Source organism: Halichoeres trimaculatus, unplaced genomic scaffold (assembly GCF_033239565.1).
Source record: "Halichoeres trimaculatus isolate MK-OKI-2021-1 unplaced genomic scaffold, fHalTri1.1 fHalTri1_scaffold_10, whole genome shotgun sequence".
Classification (NCBI taxonomy): Eukaryota; Metazoa; Chordata; class Actinopteri; order Labriformes; family Labridae; genus Halichoeres; species Halichoeres trimaculatus.
Genome location: NW_027437187.1, coordinates 32309991 through 32329557, shown reverse-complemented (window position 1 = coordinate 32329557; position 19567 = coordinate 32309991). Strand labels below are relative to the sequence as shown.

Here is a 19567-nt window from a genome sequence, read left to right as displayed (position 1 = left end):
TGTTACTGAAAGAAACTGGTATCTCCTGATGTCTCTTATCCAAAGTTCTGAGTTAATTATCTAATTAATTCAGAAAAAAAGGACAACTTTTTGAAAGTTTTCTCTATCAGTTTTTTACTGTGCTCCACTTGAGAGGAGAGAGCCTGACATTTTTACATTAACGGGCCCTTTAAACAGTTTTGGTTCAAGAAGTTTGTTAAGGAAACAGAAACACACTGAAGCGTCATGTTTACCAAATACAAGGAGCACTGAATGATTCCCTCAAGATCTCTGAGGCCAGACACATTATGCAAGCTTTGTTTTATTTATGCTCAGTGAAGGTGATAGAGATGTTTGATGGAAAACAGTCCTCGTTTATCAGACCGACGCTGTGGCTGAAGATACTGAAGGATACTGAATACTGACATGCAGCAGAGAGACACAAGTCAGAGCTAAACCCAGGCTGCTGCTATGAGGACTGCAGTTTCTAGAAACCACTAAGTCAAACCAACCAGACGCCTGGTTTTCACATCATCACATTGAGCCTCTCTTTTAGGGATGGTTTATCAAAGGACCAAACATTAGTCAGAGTGCACACTGCAAAAAATGCTAAAAACTTATAAAATGTTTTGGTCTTATTTAAAGTTAATATTGCCTCATTATCCAATCCAATTCAATCTAACTTTATTTGTTATGCAGACATTGTTGGCCAAAGTGCTGTACAGAGAAATTATTTAATAGAAATTAAATAAAATGAAGTAAAATAAAATAAAAAAAAGATAAATAAAAAAATAAAATAATATAAAATATTAGAAAATAATATGATATAAAATTATTTAATATAAAAGAATAAAATGAAATAATATATAATTAATAAAATAGAATAATATAAAATAATAAAATATAAATATAATATAATATAATATAACATAATATAAAAAAATAAAATAAAGTGAAATATTATAAAACAAATAAATCAAAATAAAATCATAAAATAAAATAACATAAAATAACATAAAATAAAATAAAATAGAATTAAAGTACAATACATGACCACCAAGAGACAAGAGAGACACTTCATGTGGAATACAAAACAATTTAAAAACTACTCAAAACCTAAAACATAATTTAAACACCATTGAAGGACACTAAAAGAGCAATCAAATAATATAATAAATAAAATAAATAGAATCAGGGAACAGTGTGTGTTAAAAGCCAGAGGAAAAAGGTGGGTTTTAAGAAGAGATTTTAAAAAACAGACAGAGATGTTGTTTTACATGCTATGGTAAAACGTTCCAAATTTTTAGGAGCCACAACAGCAATTGCTTGATTACACTTGATATGAGCCACAGTTAACATCTCAGTCCAGAAACGTGTCAAAAGTGTCAAAATTCAAGTTGTTTAAAGACAAAAATGAGTAACTAGTGTCAAGACATGAATCTAGTTTTGAGCAAACTTTATAGAAATTTGTTCTTATTCTATTTGCAGATTTTTTTTACTCATTTCAAGCAATTCAGACCTCATTTTTGTCTCTAGATAACTTGATAATAATAAAATCACTTGATAAGATTTTTTTTTTCTTTTTGCACTGCAGACACACTGAGGCTGCTCCTCTGGGAGATTGCTGCTGATATTTTATATGAGGTTAAATTTAGACATAAGGTCATTGACCATGTAACATCAGCTCTCCAATGCATGTCCAGGCCATACTCACCCCACTGCGTGCTGTTTATTAATAGTTGTTTGTGTCGTATGGATTACTTAAAGTGAGGTTTCTTCAGATCAGAAGTTCTGTATGTTAAATTAAAATGTATGTTAAATCCAAGCTGAAGCTCCACATACAGTGTGTTTTCTTTGGTGATGCTTCATTAACGTATACTTTAAGATATTTTCCACTTGGCTTCTCTGTCAGAACAGCAGTCACGGTGATTATTACAACTTAATCTGACCCCAAACATAATAATCTATTTTTCCGGCCCCTGACTTAAAACTAGAATCAAAACCCAGCGGCTGTTTTCTTTACTCCTCTCTCTTCTCCATGATTACCAGGAAAAAGCTTCAGCACATGACAGAGCTGCAGGCTGCACGCTGGATTTTGTTCAGGTACAGGATTTGTGGACTCATGCTGTAATAGGATCAGTAGATGGTCTTTCCTCTGCGAGACCCTCTGTATGTGTGTGTGTGTGTGTGTGTGTGCTGGTTAATAAGGATAAGGAAGACCCACAGCGAGCGCGCAGGTTGTGTAACAGGTCCTCGGCCTTTTGTTGGAGGGGTGCAGGTGAGAAAGTGGCTGCACGCTGTGCCTGCTTATTACAGGCTGCTGATGTGGGGCCTCCAGAGGGACACAGATTGGGATATTTTGTTCCAGAAAAGAACATCCCAGGTCTGAACTGAACATTGGATTTAGATTTGGGACAGTGTCTCACGTTGAAACCATAGAGGGGACTGTGTTTATGTTTCGGACGTGCCTGGAGCATCCACATATGTTCATTTATGACAGGATGTGCTGTGGAGACACATCCTGCTAGAGGCTTGTTTATACACCCCTGCATGTATAATGAGTTTGACTATCTGCAATAAAGAAAGATTTCACTGTAAAGGAGAATATATATGGGAGTTAATTGTTTCAGACATCTGCAGCTCTTTCCCAGCTCTCTCTTATAACTGATGTTTCCCGCTCTGCCTGGAAGGGAGGAAAGGAACTCCGACCCTGACCTCAGCGCTAACCAACAGGCTGCCCGTCACTCCCGGGTTAGCCTTTGTTTACTCTTTCCACATACAGAGCTGGAAACGTCTGGGCTTACGGGAGAGCTGCGGTTACTGCTGACTTCTTCATAACTTGGATCAGGACCAATTAGGTCTGAGTCCATCTCTGTTTCTGTTCCTGCATGCTGCTCACTGAACACCTGACTTCCAGGCACAAGTCTCCGTATACACAGACAACGAGCTGCAAAACCACTGAAGCATGTTTGATTAGAGAGCTTTAAATAGGCTGTGTGTTGTTATAGAGTGCTGATCCACAATGATGGAGGATTTACCCTGCAGGAAATACAAAACCATGTATGTAAACTTAGATTCAACAGTGCAGTATAATGATGCAATAAGGTGTCAAATCATCTTAGGTGAAGTTAGAAGCATGTGAGGAATGTTTTTATTTGATTATAGAAAAGTATGTGTGATTTTTATCAGTCTCTAAGCTGCTGAATTAGTCAGATATTTCCTACAACCAGCAGGTTTATTGGTATCGTCATCCTCCACTTACGCCCACAGCAGCACCACAAACTCATGGAGAGTGTTCATTAGTATCTCCAGCTGGTTGAAAAACAAAGAGATAAAGCCAGGCTGAAATATGTGGCTGTTTGCATTCACACATGACACCCTCCCTTAGAATTTCAGGAGATTTGATGAATTTTTTGCATGTGTGAATATAACTTAGGTGACGTATTTCAGGGTAGAGGCAAAATGTTCAAATAAATCTGTAAAATAAAAACTTCAGATTGGTGCTTAAGGGTGATTTTAAAAAATGAAAATCTGGATTTTAACTGAGCATTTCCACTGCTTTCATTGAGCTTCAAACTTTGGATGATTCAATCATTCAGTAAATTGTGAAACATTTGTTTGGCACCTAAAAAATGTACTGTGTGCTGTAATCGTAACACTGATAATATATTGCTTAATTTTTCCTTTTTAACCATTTTAAGTCCTTTTTAGGAAGAAAATAAAGACCAGGGTAAAATATCAAATCAAAAGTGGACAGACAAGGTTACATTTCTGGGTTTCTTAAAACACATATACTGTAGTATAATCAGAGAGAAAACTATGAGTTTCGGAGGAAAGTGTGTTTCCTCTCAGTCCAAACAGGCTTTCTTTGGTAGAGTTATTTTTTAAATCTTTACTAGTGAACTGTAAACTGTTGTAAACATGAGTTTTATGTGGACCCCTGAACTCCTCAGTAAGTCATGAAGCAGTTTAGTCGTGAAGTATCCTCTGAGGGGAGAACAGTTTGCGAGCTTCCGTGTGCACTTTATAATACTTTTCAAAAAAGGGTGACAATGTATTTTACAAAATAAAAAAATGATAAAAAATAAAGATGCTGTGAGGAGGATTTGTTTTAATTGCACTCCCTCGCCACCATGTGGCCGGGAGTCTCCGCACACTGTCGTAAATTATATACGACAACTAACTATAGTTAACTATAGTTAACTATAGTTAGCTCAGCTGGCAGCCTGGTGCTCTAAGACATGTCTGTAATGTGTAACGTTAGTAAATCCTGGTTATGTCCTGCCAGCTATCTACCAAGCAGAGCTAACGTAACCTCACTCTTCATTTTATTGACAGACTCTCAAGTTTGAACAGGGTTGGAATCAACATTAGCAAAATCAACTTAGCCCCCTGTTTTAGCCTTTAGCTCAGGCTGTATCTCTCTCCGTTTATCTTTCTTTTGCTCTTCAGTCCTTTTTCTGTCTGACAGTTAGACTCCTGTGTCCACCGGCAGTACAATCACAGAAGTAGTTTTCAGCAGAGAAAAACACAGATCTCTTTTCTTGCTTCAAAACTTCGTCAGCTGGTGTGGTATTGTCATCGAGACCTAGACGTGCCGTAAATCAATTAGGGCCTGCTCGACCCAATTGGGACACTAAGAAGTTGCAATTTAAAATAACCCTTGACCTGTATATTTTTGCTGATAACCTCATTTTAAAGCATAGATTATGATCAGGCATATACCTAGAAGAGAGACTTCTGCAAGATCACTTTCAAACTCCTCACATCCCCTTAAAACAATACAAAAGGCTCAAATCACCAACAAATAAAATGCAATGAAACATCAGAAAGACAACAAAATGAAAAGATGAAAACAAGTAGAATTAAAAAGTTAAAGATCCAGGATTAAAACACAGTTAAAGCACATGGATAAAAATGTGAATTTACAAAAATGTTTGTAGATCAGTAAGACCTCAGCTCTGCAGCCTGTCACCATCACCTTTAAATCAGGGAGACCCTGGGATATTCAGTGTTTTTTATCTGTACTGTACCTTTAAACTGTATCCGGTAAGTTTTCTGTACAGGTTGCTGTAAATCCACGTGTACGTGTGTGTACGTGATTTAATTTGTTGTAAGTGCATTCTGAAGTCATGCTGTGATTTTCTGGGAAACTGCTCTGGGAACGAGTTGACCGATTCACTTCACCCTCCTCTCCCCTCTCCTCTCCCCTGGGCTTCATGACTTCAGCTCAATCTGCTCCTCCTCCTCCTTCCCTTCCCTGCACCTCTAAGCCTCTTCATCCTCACTTTTCCACGCCTGTCATGCATTAACATTTCTGTTCTCTTTCCTCCTGCCTGCTCCAGGTTGTGTTGTTGGTTTAGCTTCAGTCTTGAGAGCTTAAAACAAACAATCAGAGGTTACGAACATTTCAGTCTGAGACCCCTAAAATAACGATGCAGGAAATTTGGTGACCCTCACTGTCCCTGGAGGTGGTTCACAATTTGCACAGCTGCACGTGAGCACAAGTAGGTCATGCCAAAAACAGATATTATAACAACACGCAAAAAAAAAACATCCATCAGAGTCTTAAAGTGAAGCCTCTTCTGTAGCAGTAGCAGGAAATGTTGGTGGTTTTACTCTTGAAACCTTAAGGATTATTCTTACCCCTTTTTAACCCCAAATTGCGTGCCTTTCGCTTGAGATAAATCCAAACACACCTAGCCACAAAATTTAGTCGGCTGTGAAAATTTATGAATCCAGTATTAGTGATTAAGAATGTGCTCCATGGTGCCCCCTAGTGGCCTAAAACTGTAGCCCCTTGGGCTACTTTGAGCTAGAGCCCTGAAATTTCGCTGGCGTAACTATCATGCCTTGACCTACAAAAAAGTCTCTTATGACCATCGTGAATCTCGAACTGGAAGTTTGTGATTTGGACTTAAACATCAAATTTTGATGATTTATAGGATATGTATTAGAACAAACTAGTCTGAGGTTTTAGATCAGATCAACTCCAAATTTGGCTTGTGTTTACCAGACACATTGGCGATTAAAAGTTATTAAAACATTTATAGAATCTCAATGGGCATGGCCAGGACAAGGGATAAAAGTTCAGTATTTTTTCAACTATTTCCCATCTTCACGAAACGGACACACAAGTTCAGTGTAACGACCCGGACGCAACCATGTCATTATTTTTCCCAGAGAGTACAGCGCCACCAAATGGCAACAGGAAGACTTACAGTTACAGAGTAAATATTTCGATCAACTACTCTCAGGATTTTCATCTAATCAACTCCAAACTTGGCTTGTTTATGCTACACAAGTTGATGATGAAAAGTTATTTATAGAGTTTTTGTAACTCAATGGGCGTGGCCACAAATGACCGCAAAATCTGACCATTTCTGACACTTCACGAAAACCTTAATAGCTCTTTTGTACAATGTTGGATCAGGACCAAAACGCACACAAGTGTTCACCATCACAGCCTGAGTGCATTTCTATCACTGGTTTTGCAAACATTAATGCTCCATAGCGCCACCCAGGGGCTCAAAATTGCAGCCCTTTTGACTTTGAGCTACAGCCCTGAAATTTTTCTTTTATGCCTAGACTTGCCTGCAAAAAAGTTTCTCATGACAACTGTGAATTCTAACCAGGAAGTTCACAATTTGGATGTAAACATCAGATTTCAACCATTTGTTTCATTGAACAAGTACTAGGTTTTTCATCTTATCAACTCCAAACTTGGCTTGTATATGCTACACACATTCACTATGAAAATTTATTAAAGATTTCTTTTTTAACTCACTGGATGTGGATATAAAACACTGCCAAAGTTGACTATTTCCACTCCTCATCCACTCACATGGCTTTTGGCTGAGGCAGATTTTGCTGCACATGTGGCGGCCAGGACGAGCTTGCAGCTTTAATTATGTCTTGTTCTTGGAAAAATGAAAATTAACAGCTTTTAATGCATCTTCCCACTGTTTTTTCTCTGTTACATCCGCCCCCTGCCCTGAAAAGTCACATCTTTCCTGTGTGAGTTTTAGAAGCTGGTCAGCTCGCCATCTGGGAAGTTATTTGTTTATAAGTCACTTTTGGACCATTAAAAGCAGCTTTTGGTCTTTTCTGACTTAAACAGAAACAATGACCTATATTCTGGTTTTCCTATGGAGCACTTAAAGGTATCTGAAGCGAGGAGGTAAGGACAGGGACTCTAACAGATGCTGACACCTGCAAATAGTTTTTCTGTAATAACTTGGCAGAGATGTGCCGCTCTACCTGGAATCAAATCTCAGGAGAGGATGGAAATTCACACCCTCAATCCCCCAACCACAAAGCTGGTTTGACCTAAATACCAATCGGACGGAAGTATCCCATCCAGCCAGTTATATGTAACAAGTCATTTAAACGTAAACGGGTTCAATCAGGCTTTACCACCCTAAAAAAAGTAAAAATCTATTGATTTGCATTAAAAAAAATTGTGAGGCCCAAACCTTGAGTATGAGTGGTCACAGCTTTAGGTGTCAATGTGGGGTTCGTCATCAATATCTGCGCACCTTGTTTTTGTTGTGTCTCTCAAACATAACAAACACTTTCGAGGAAGGGTGGATAGAAAGGTTGATGCTCATTGGGTGAGCCCCTGACACACCCATCAAAACAGAGCGAGCTCCCTGTCTTAACTTTGCCCACCCCTTCAGGTTGCACGTCTGACTTCTCTTAAAAGTGATAAATCTATCTCCTGAGACATCTAAATTCCCTCTAAATCTCAGAAGAGCAAAAAGGGACGGAAAACTGCTCCAGGAAATTTAAAAAAGCCTAATTTATCTTAATCACACTGGATGTAAACACACACAGTGTTCCTGTGCAGGAATCCATCCAGTCTCCATGTCTCGGTCTAAAAATAACCATGTTGTCCTTGTGCTGTCTTGACATTGACTCGGTCTCTAGAGGGGAGTCAGGAGAACCAGGCCAAACCTCAGGAGAAAGACGTGTTTACCAAGAGGTTAGCTTACTAAGGGGCGGAGCCAGGGGACGCCATGGCCAGCCCTGAAATTTTAAACCGTGATTGGCTAGTTACCTCATCAGAGGCAGCACTATAGCATATTGACACTGAATGTTGTTGGTCTGTGTTTTTAACACGCTGCCGGTGGCTTTTTTTTTTTTTTTTTTGCAACCCACTGTGTAATATGTTATTTTTTTGCTTCTTTACATGGGAAATTTGGTCAAGTATCATCTGTTTGAGTCCCTAAAGGTTTTAAATCAGCAAAGCTGTTTTTCAACTATAGATACAAAATAAATTTGGGTAACACTTTACTTAAGAGTTCTGCAAAATATCATCACACTTCGGTAATAACTGGACAGTTTTTTCTTATTTCTTTGAAATTAGCACATAACTTCTTTAAAATAATGTCCAAATTTATTGTTGCAAGTCACAATTGGTAGTTAACTTTTTTTCCCTGTTTCTTTGAAATTTACTCCAAATTGCAAGGTAAGAAAGAGACAATTAGTAAATAATTTAGTTGAAATTAAATCACAACCCACCACAAAATGTTTTTAGAAGTATCTCAATGTTTCAGCTATTTCCAGAGAAGCAGGTGATGAGTAGCTGCTTAGTACCTGAAAACAGGAGTTAGGTTCATTGTTTCCTCTGATAATTACCTTTGAAACGTTCAGTGGATAATTCAGTTTCCCAATAAGCAGTTGATAGTTAGCTATTTGTTATTTAATTTCACCAAGTTCTTTAGTACCGAGTTTGTTGACATGCATAATTGAGATCACATGCAAAATGATAAACCTTTATGATCAGGCCTATAATGTTTTACATTATACAACTGAAGGCTTAAGATGTGATGTTCACCTAGAGTGGGGTTATAAATTGGCCTTTCCTGATTGTGATAGACACTGCGAGTACAGGCGCACTGCAAAACAAAGTCTGGCCAGAAGTTTTGTGCTAATTTTTACCAAACTCTCGTGAAATTTCGAGGGGGAATTTCAAAGAAACAAGAAAAAACTTTGTCTAATTGTTACCAAGTGCAATGAAATTTGCGGACCTCCAAAGTAAAGTGTTACCCTATTTTATTATATATCTATAGTTGAAAAACGGCTTTGCTGTTACCTAAATTTGGTCAAAAATTATGTATTTGCACAATATGTATTACATGTTTCTATTTAGTTATTTGCCAATTTTTATCTAACATTTTTTTAAAAACTGGATTGAAACCATAATGGTGAAACAATTTGTGATGATTTTATGAAGTATTAGTTCAAAATCATTGTTCATTCACTCCATGCTTTTATGAGTTTAACAGTGTAAAAGTGCCATAACAGTAGGGATGAAATTTATGGTACAATTTATGGATCTGTTCCTTTTTAAAGAGCAATCAAAACCGGGCACATTTTTTGTATTCATGTATTTGTTTTTTAGAAGCCAACCTGGAGTAAAGTTGATTTATCCGGTAAATTATCACAGGGAGGAATGGTGATTAAGTTCCCTTCCCTGAGTTGATGCAAAAAGAGCAGCTTGTATGTGCATCTGTATGAATCATAACAACAACAACAAAAAATAAATAAATAAATAAATAAAAATAACAAAGTCAAAACTGCAACTCAGTGCCTGTTGTTGTGTATTGTGTTAAACAGCGGATCAATAGATTTGATTCGTCTATGAACATCACAACTCTGAATTATAGTATAGTATTGCCTGGCATGCCAGCATGACAATGGTTATTAATTTTACACAGCACTATAAGTACTACAATCTGATGACAGATTAAAGTAAATCCACAGAATATTGTCACATCCCCTCTCTGCCTGTTGACATTGTGGTAAAAACATTAGTGTCCGTCTGAGGGTGGCCTCAGAGGGGGGAAATAGAGCCAATACATCTCTGATGAAGGTGGGGCAACATCTTGTCCTGCAATCCAGACAAAGACAGCAGAGCTGGTGAAAGCATCTCTGAGCTGCTGATCTCTACAAAGTCAACCAGAAGAGGTCACGATAGCAGCTGCAGTGTTCAAAAATGTGACACTTGCCTCTCACTGTGTCAGGTTTCAAATCATCATAACCACCGGCTCCCTGTACATTACCTCACACATGAAGACTTTATAGGAACAGCATTGCAGCTTCAGCTCTCAGATACATCCCAGCATGTAATGTCTTCATGCGGGCCCTCCTAAAAATGGCAATACTGCTCCAGCACAAGAACAAATCAGCTCACTACTCTGTTTTTTTTCTGTGCTTTCTTTGTTTCACATTTTATAACAACGATGAAACCTTCTTTATCGTCCTGTTCTGTTCCTAAGACTTTCTGTCAGCGTGCAGGCTCATGCTGAAGCAGGGGGAGAGAACATACAGTACCTGAGCCATTATGTGACTTACCAGCTTTGTTCCCCCTCCTTCTTGACATTTGAGTTGCTGTAGTAACAGAGGCATCCTGTCACAGCAGGTACCAGGTGATTTGCCCGTGCGGGAATGTGTCCAGCTGTGTGTACCTCACCTTTTAACCCTGGTAGACCTGGATAATGACCTCCTTCCCCCCTTTATGCTCTATTTTAGTGCATGCTTGCATTTGACTTTACAAATGTAAGAAAAGAGGAACTTCTTTGCACTCTCATTTAACACTGGGTTTAGCAAAGTGGCTGTAGTTTGAGAGGTCTAACTTGGCACTGGCTCAATATCATCACCAATCTGCATGTTGATCTCATGATCCATGTTGACTCTCATCCCAGCTGCTTTCCAGTAAATTGCAAACCAACCAGAGGATTCCTGGAAGTCCCTGCCTGAAGCAGCAAACAGAACCAAAGGGATTTGGAGATCTTCTTTTCACATATCTTTGTCTTGAGTTGATTTTTTTGGATGAGTTTGTTCTCACACAGAGAATGTGTCTTAATTTCTTACTTTAATACTTACTTGACCCACTTCATGTTCAGTGTTTTAGTGTCTGTAAATCATGAGAGAAACTGAACATTTTTTGCAGTACATGAAAGGTGCTTTTAATTTGAAAGAATTTAAAACAGTATACATTCGGTCTATCTGTTCCCTGTCTTCTCATCCCACTCATGGCACACACATGAAATAGTTTGCACATGAAATAGTCACATGTTTTGTTACCCGTGCACACATGCATTGCTGCAGAGAAAAGTTATTTCTTTTATCCTTTCAGTTAAAAATGTTGAGATTTAAAAGACGGCACAGATAAGTATTTGTTAAAATGAACAGCTACAAAATACGGGAAATAAAACTCAAATAGCACTGTTGTGCAACAGTTCATTTTCACATACGCAGTTGAAACTGTGAACCTGACTTAGGGCTGCTAAGCGACATATATTGAAATCATAGACTGTATAATTAATGGATGTAGTCTCCCCGACGTCATCTGTCTGTTTCTGAAATGGATTTTTGAAGCATATCGGCTTTCACGGCCATATTGGGAGTAGCAAGGGTTTTGAGTACAGCTATAGGGTGCCCGTCAGTCACATGACCTGAGCTGTGCCTCTGATTGGGCAAGCTCATGATCTTAATATCCTCTGAACGGGCGAGTTAGAAAAAAATTCACCCACCATACGGTGTGTGCTGATAGTGAAATTCGCGATTCAGACACGAGACGTTTTTTGAACCAGGCCTTCAATATGTACATTTCTACTTTGAAAACAGCTTTTTTGGGTTGGTGTGTACGTGGTACCGGTACTTCTGGAGCCAGCCTCAAGTGGACACTCAAGAAACAGCCAATTTTAGCACTTCAGCATTGTCTCCTATTCTTAGACCAGAGGATGCCACTTGATTGAAATGCACAAATGCTTTCATTGTATCGAGTGAAACCATATCCCTGAATTCTTATCAGGGTTCAAATCTGTACATTGGTGTATTGTACTGATAATACCATCAGCCCATGCACTAATCTGTAAAGTCAGTCCAGTAACTCTACCTGTTACACACATACAAACTTACACTCCAGTAAAGTTGCATACACTGAGAGTCGAGCCCTCTTGCTAATTACGTTGACTCCCATCCGATTTCTTTTTCAGCCACTGCCCTTATTTCCAACCGTGTTTCATAACTAGGAGTGATATATTTATATGCACATTGTGCTGCTGATACTGGCTCATATGACAGTTATAATTAGCTTTAAATATGCTGCTGCAAGCAGAAGGCACTACTGTAAGTGCAGCATTGAAGAGCAGGCGCACAACATTAAACTAAATAAGAAAAGTGTGTTTCATCTTCACATCCTCCATCTCTCCTAAACTTGTTTTGGTGTTTTGCAGGTTTCATGGGACATTAGTCAACGACACGAAAATATGAAACAAAACTCTGCAAGTGTCCTGGTTGAAAGCCATGCAGTCTGTTTCCACAACAAAAGAGTGTGTTGGTGGATATGTGTGTGTTGAGGGTGGTGTAGGTGATCAAGAGGAGGATACAAAGGCTTTTCTGTCAGCTGATCTGTTTGTCTGTGAGAAGTATTCTCCTAAAAATGCCATCAGCAGCTTAACATAGGAATCAGCAGGAGATAAAGAAACATAACTGAGCTGGGAAACCAAACAGTGAATATTAAGTTAAAGAAAGATAAGTCTTTAAGCAGGTGTGATAAAAGGTTGGGGTTTCAGGAAGTGATAACCACATACGATGTTGTGAAAATGGTCAAGGGCCAGTAACATGTGAATGCTCTGTTTATTTTAGTGATTTCTGGAAAAGTCAGTCACTAAGTGTGGTCAAACATCCAGACTGAATATGAATCAAACCTCACCTGTCCTTGAGGTGTCTCTTGATACCAGATGATAAGTGGTTAGTTTTCTGCAGCGTTACGTGCAGGGTAAACACCAGCAAACTCTACTTTTGACCAAGGTAGATGTTCTCCATTAGGGGGCAATATAGGGGCAATACATCAGGATGTTTCTGGCAGGTTTGTTTTTGAACATAATGTGTCTCTTTGCAATACAACGGTAAAGATTTTGGCTCCAATGGCCCTTTTCCACTCGCAGGCCTTGGCCCTACTCTACTCGGCCCTACTCGGTTTGCAGTGTGTTTCCACTAACCTTGTACCCCCTAGAACAAGCCAGTTTTAGTACCTACTCCGCTGTGGTTCCAAGTACGCTGAGTGGATACTAAAAGATGACGTCACGGACTGCCAGCTACTAATTGGTCAGACAATGTCGTCATCGACAACTGCAACTTCTGCTTTCCTCTTTCATTCGGTTTGTGACAAAAAGCTCAGACCGAGCAGCAAGTATACTATTGCCTCCAAGTCCTCCATTGTTTGTGATTGTTGTGTCGTGCTCAAAATGACATGGACCCGGCGACCTTGCCCCCTGGTGGTCAAAGAACCAGGCTAGTGGAAAACCATCACAACAAGTAGAGTCAAGCCGAGTACAGTACAGCCTTGTGGAAAGTGGTAAAGGGCCATAAGTACCTGGCTGGATGGCCACCCCTATGTCAGGGTATTAGGGTACTAAAAGGTAAGATTTCAACATCCACATCCATCCATTTGCATATTTATGAAAATAAACTCCTAAAAGTTGGAGGAAGAGGTAAGCCTCGCTTATTTTGAAGGGCCTTAAAGAGTTGTTGGCAGCCATTTAAGCACCATTCCCACACCTCACCAGTCATGCTGGTATATACTGCTTCAGGAGCCCCATTCGTCAACAGAGCTGTCAATCATGTTGTCACACTTACTCTTTTTAAAAGTCAAATAATTAAATCAAATTACACTATCACGAAAAAAAAAAAAAGAAACACGGACATAAATCAGCATAATAAGAATTTACTATTATAGCAGATAGCATGTTTTAGCAACATTTATGTGACCAGTATTTTAATTCTGCAGTTCAGCCCTTGGTAAATTTTAGGAGGTGAAGGACCCATACTGCAGCCAGTCAGCAGAGGGAGCTCTAAATTTTTTGGGTTCACGCTCCACAAATACATGTAGGCCCTGAAAAGAGATGTGAGGGTAGTATAACGGAACTGTAAAAGTATTTTACCATTACTTTCTGACTTCTAAGCCCAATCTCACGGAAAAGTTTCTGAAATAATGTCATCAAAAAATGTGCATGTCTCTACTTAGATATTAGAAAAAAAGTTTGGTCATTACTGGGTGATAGATTCAAACACTTAAAGGAATTTTTTAATCCTAAATAAAATCTTTAAAATCTTTGGACAGGAATAGAAGTGGAGATGTTTTTCTTGGCATTGATCTTCCCTGAGATGTCCTTGTGTACAACACATGCAGACTGAGCAGGGTCTTTTAGAAAAAACAAGGTATCCCCAAGGACACACAGCTCCTGGCTCACTTAGTCACTGCTCAGTGTGCATTTGTTAATCCCTCACAAAAACATACAGGCTAAACTTGATCCAATGAATGTGTGAAGTAAAAATGTGTAAAACATTAATTTAAATACGCTATATTAGAGAAGTCATCTTTAGTTTAAAAGGAACCACAAGTCATGTGATGTCACTTGACTGGCAGCTGCTGGCCTGATCGAGGATGACCTTACATCTATACCTAAAATAGAGCAAGGGGGGTCTTTGCAAGTTCACATCCAGGACTTACAACCTTACAGGATGTGTTTGTGTGTGTGTGTACATTCCTGTGTGTGCCTGTGTGTCAGTGTGGGGAGACATAAGAAACGGGATGACCTGCTCTCCCATGTGAGGTGTCATCCCTGGAATGTGTGACCAAACCAGGGGGGAGATGTTTAAACTCATAACGTCACTCCTGAAAACTCTGCAGCCCAGGAAAGCCCGTGAGGTCGACGCCTGAAATGCAAAAAAGTTGGCACTTAGGTGCAAATGACTGGACGCTGGATGATGCACCAGCTACTGTTGGTGATACTACAAGTTAATATTAGCAGCTACAGATGACACTGGGGTTTGCCCCTGGGGATGTGGATGTTGTTTACAGGTTACCATGCCCACTGCGACATTCACTTCATCCAAAGATCGTAATATGATCAACGAAACTATCGTGATGTCATCCATTGGTTTGTCGGTTTCCTATTTGAAGCATCAAGTTCAGCTTCTGATGTGTTGGTGTTTCGTGTCAGGAAGTGACCATATTTGGGCAACGGAGAAGGTTCCAGGGTCACCTTATAAAGACCCAGTGCATATTTCATATTCCAGATCTTAGTATCCAGAATATTTCCAGGATCTGGATTGTACTTTAACATCTGTCAGAAATTATGGTGACCTTGTCTTGTATTGTTTTGCAAAGCAATCCGACCATTTATCATGGAGTTATATACACATATGGTGAAAACAGCCCTTTCTCACAATGATGAAGAATCCTTTTAAAAAGTCCTGGATCCAGACAGTGATCCAGATCACCTCCAAAATGTAATCACTTCATCCTTCTTCCATTTTGAACATTTCCTGAAAATTTAATTAAGATCTGTTTGTTAATTTTTGAGTTATGCTGTTCACAGACAGAAAAACAAACTCTCACAAAAACATAACTTCCTTGGTGGAGGTAATCAGGACCAGACAAACCAAACAAACTGACAAAGTGCCCTGTAATTAAAAGGGAACTCTCTTAAAAATAAGAAATAAGCAATCAAGAAAACAAGATGGGAAAAAAATAAGATTGACCACTCTTTTGTAAATAAAGGATAGTAATGACATCAACTATCAGTAGATGAAAAGGAGGTGAATCGAAACAAGTTAACTGTGGCATCAATAAAAACAAGATAAAACAAATCTTGCTTCTAGAGCATCTATGCTAATTAATTTGCCCAAAAAGTGTTGATTAAGTAACATCTACGATCCACTTCTTTAAACAAACTTGAGTAAGAAGAAAAACAACCAATAATACCAACTCCTTTTTTATTATAACACAATTTAGGGCCCTGCCTCAAGTGAAATCTGGAGAACTACGGTTTTTAGCTCAAGATCAACACACAGCTGTGATTAAAAGTGACACATTTCCTAATCAAACATAATTTTAACCTTCACATAAACTGAATAGCTAACGTATATTAACTAGGGATGGGTACATTTCACATTTGAAAGGATACGGTACCGATGCCCAGTACACAACAGTACTGGTACTCAATGGTATCAATTTTCAGTACTTTTTTGTGTTCATGTGGTAAAAAATATCAATTTGTTTAATGATAAGATACTTTTTTTTTTCAACTACACATATTTATTCTTCATTAAATAACCTTGCAATGCCGTGTTCTTGTCCAGCATGGAAAATTGGCTACTCTACCACTCCCTCACAGTAACGAAGATGCATTTAGGTACCTAAACATGATACCTTTTGATTTTACATGAATCGGTACCCCGTACTTTTGACAGAATAATTCGGTACCCATCCCTAATATTAACCCCTTGATGCCTATTGTCCCAAATCTGCGACATACCCCCTCAGGTCTTGATGCAGCTGAAACAACCTTTGTTTCCTGCTATTTTCTTTTAAGTTTATATTTGACACATACCAAGGATCATATCAAATGCACTTAGTCCCACTATGTTGGTCAGAGGGTAAATGTCTCATATCTATCTATCTATCTATCTATCTATCTATCTATCTATCTATCTATCTATCTATCTATCTATCTTTCTTTCTGTCTGTCTGTCTGTCTATCTAGTCTATTTATCTCTCTCTCTCTCTCTCTCTCTCTCTCTCTCTCTCTCTCTCTCTCTATATATATATATATATATATATATATATATATATATATATATATATATATATATATATATATATATATATATATATACGAAAAACACAGGAAAAAAAAATCGGCATGAATCGTGACAAAAATGACCAAGATAGTTTTCTGTTGTGTCTGTAAACATGTTCTTCCGTTGCAAAGTTCGAAATTTTAACATGAATCATATCAGGGACTGACCCACTTTTGAAGCCGCCCTCAAGTGGCCACTTGAAGAACTGAATGAAGACCCTAACAACTTCCAGAAACTTTGGTAACGACTTTGCTTAGGCTCAATCTGAAGACCCTGACGACTTTGAAACTAGTTCAAAGACTGTTAATGCTCCAATGTGTCTCACTGGAAGACTTGTTATTTGATGGTCAGTGTGTTTTTTTTCAGTTTCATATTTGGTCCCATCCTTAAGTCTGTTAGAGATGAAGAAACCTTTTAGAAGAGAGGTGAAACAAATATAGGTGAACACAGGAAATGTAGCTCCTCTGGTCTGTAAGTGAAAGCTTGGTGGCAGTGTTATTGCTCGACCTGTTTGCAGGAGTGTTGAGTACAAACAGGGATGATCTTTACAGTCACACTCAGTGTGTGCGTCAGTCCCTGCAGAAGGCGCCTTCACTGTATGTAGATACAAACTGATCAAATGTTGGCTTTGCACAGCTTGTCTCTGCCTTCCTAAAAGGAAAACATGGGACCTGTGTGTGTTACAGAGAGAGAAGACGTAAGGAGCCAGCTTATCAACACTAACCCTGACACACAGCCAGCAGCAGAGGCACTGACAGATGTAATGTGTTTGGGTTACAGTTAGGATGACGTGGCTTGTTTTGCTGGGTGATTCTGGTAAGACACTTTTGTTTGCGGATCGGTGACACGCTGCATGACCTGCACTTCACTCTGTCTCCTCTTAGCGCAGTCTTAATGATTCTTTGCTTTGTTCAGAGAAAAGTGAGGAAAAGTATCCTGGTTTCATGCTTTGGTTATTTGGACGATTGCTGTTTTGTTGTAGCTTGTTCTTAACTTTTGCCACTTTTTTCTGATCCCTACCTCTCTGATCTCCCCCCACTGTTCCTGGACCCCCCTCCCCAGCTCACACACAGACGGTCTCTTCTCACATGTTTATTTTTGAGGGCTGACTGACTGCTCTGAAAGCCGGAACCATGACGGAGAGACAGAGAGGAGGGGAGTGGGAGGAGGGAGGGATCTGGCTCACACAGGGAGAAAGAGAGAAAGTGAGTGGGTAGAGAGCTGCTATATAAGAGTGTGCCGGAGCTGTCGCTGGCATTAGCCTCAGCAGACCCAGATTCACACACAAGAAACAGCCAAGACTGAGAGACAGAGAGGGGAGACGTCGGGGATCAGCAGAACTGAGACAGGAGCACTCACAGTGGAGAGCTGAGAATCAGCAGAGCGGTGTAGAAACAGCTGTTTCTGTCTGGACGAGGAGGTTCGAGGTGCGTTTGCTTGACCTGGTTTTGGATGAACTCTTGCTCTGCATCACTTTGAAACAGAGACTCAAGAAGAAGGAGAAAAGACAAGGACACACAGTTTTAAAGGACATCTTCCTCCAGCTGTGTTCACACTTACTCCACATTTGTTTTTGCACTCCTGTGGATCTGTTTCATCGATGGCTGCCGTGCGTCAGATGGTTATGGAGGCCTCTGGTTTCCACGTCCTGCCTGCTCACCTCATGGCCTCAGCCATGGAGGAGTTCCCCCAGCAGCTGCCTGTCCCAAAGGGCCCGGCCAGGGGCAAGAGCCGCTCCCGCAGGTCACGAGAGGCTCGCTTCAAAACCCAACCGGTCACCTTTGCTGAGATCGCAGAGGTAGAAGAAGAAGGTTCCTCCCCACTGGAGGAGGAGAGGGCACGCCGGTCTTTCCTGCAGTCGCTGGAGAACCTGCGGCGAAGCACACAGACCCTCCACTGCCCCCCAGGCGCTCACAGCAGCTGCACACCCACCTCCACACAGGCCAGTCTGGACTCCAGTGACTCCGACTCCACGCAGTGAAGGGTGCTGTTCTCCAGCACTCATGTTCCTCGCTTTGCCTCGACGCCGCTTCAAATGGAGGCCGACTGAACTGAACCAAACTGGCCTTTCTGCCAGCCTGCCTGTGTGAGCTGCTGCTGTCAAACAGAAGTCTGTATTTAATATATACTAACATCCATCACACAGTTTGTAGCTGAAAACACACCTGATGCACACCTGTACAGGAGTGTGTCAGCGCCACAGGCTGCTGGTGACTCTGCTGTATAGATATGAGTGTAAAGTAGCAGACGACAACATTCTTCAGATTTATTCCTTTTCTACTTTAGAGCTCTGTGAGGAAAACTTGAACGATGGAAATTATATTTTTCCACTTTGAAGATGTAAAGGTATTTTTGTGCTCCAATTTTTTTTTTTTACCCGACCAGTCAACACAGAAAGGACTACTGTAAAAAGTTCTGACTTATCACACTGTAAATACTGTGACTGAGCAAAGCGTTAGAGTGACCTGGACGTCACTGAATCAGTGGAAAAACCATTATAACAGTGTCACAGTGATGAAATGTCTTTGGTTTCTCAACAAACGATGCCTTTTGAATGTTTTTATTTATTCTTCTCTTTGCTCATAACCAAGTGGAGTTGTAGACGTGACATTTTGTTGCTCTTTCTGACTTCTAAAGTCACCTTGACTTTTAAAGAAAATAACCTTCATACTGTATATTTGTGTCACTTTATACATATATGTTAAAAGATTTGTTATATGAACTTTAATAAATATTTTCAAGGATTGAAAGTGTTTCTTTTATTTCTGTTTCAGTTTCTGATTCAGAGGTGCAAATTCTCCTTTTTTGAAGTTAAGGGTTGACAGATGGGAAAAGGAGGCCAATTGAAGGCTATTCTCAAAGTAACTGCTAGGGGATACAAGCACCAAGAGTTGCAACTTTTATCTGCATTTTGTCTGCATTAGACAGG

General features: G+C 39.6%; 1 protein-coding gene across 1 annotated transcript; it reads left to right on the top strand.

The window, feature by feature from the left end:
* Positions 1-17882: 17882 nt before the first annotated feature.
* cunh11orf96 (chromosome unknown C11orf96 homolog) lies at positions 17883-19356 on the top strand. The gene has a single exon (XM_074677974.1). It carries the CDS (start codon positions 18239-18241, stop codon positions 18617-18619), a length of 381 nt encoding a protein of 126 aa, XP_074534075.1. The 5' UTR covers positions 17883-18238; the 3' UTR covers positions 18620-19356.
* Positions 19357-19567: the final 211 nt, after the last annotated feature.

Excerpts from the sequence above, each read along its gene's own strand:
- cunh11orf96 (XM_074677974.1), top strand. The coding sequence starts at position 18,239 with ATGGCTGCCGTGCGTCAGATGGTTATGGAGGCCTCTGGTTTCCACGTC.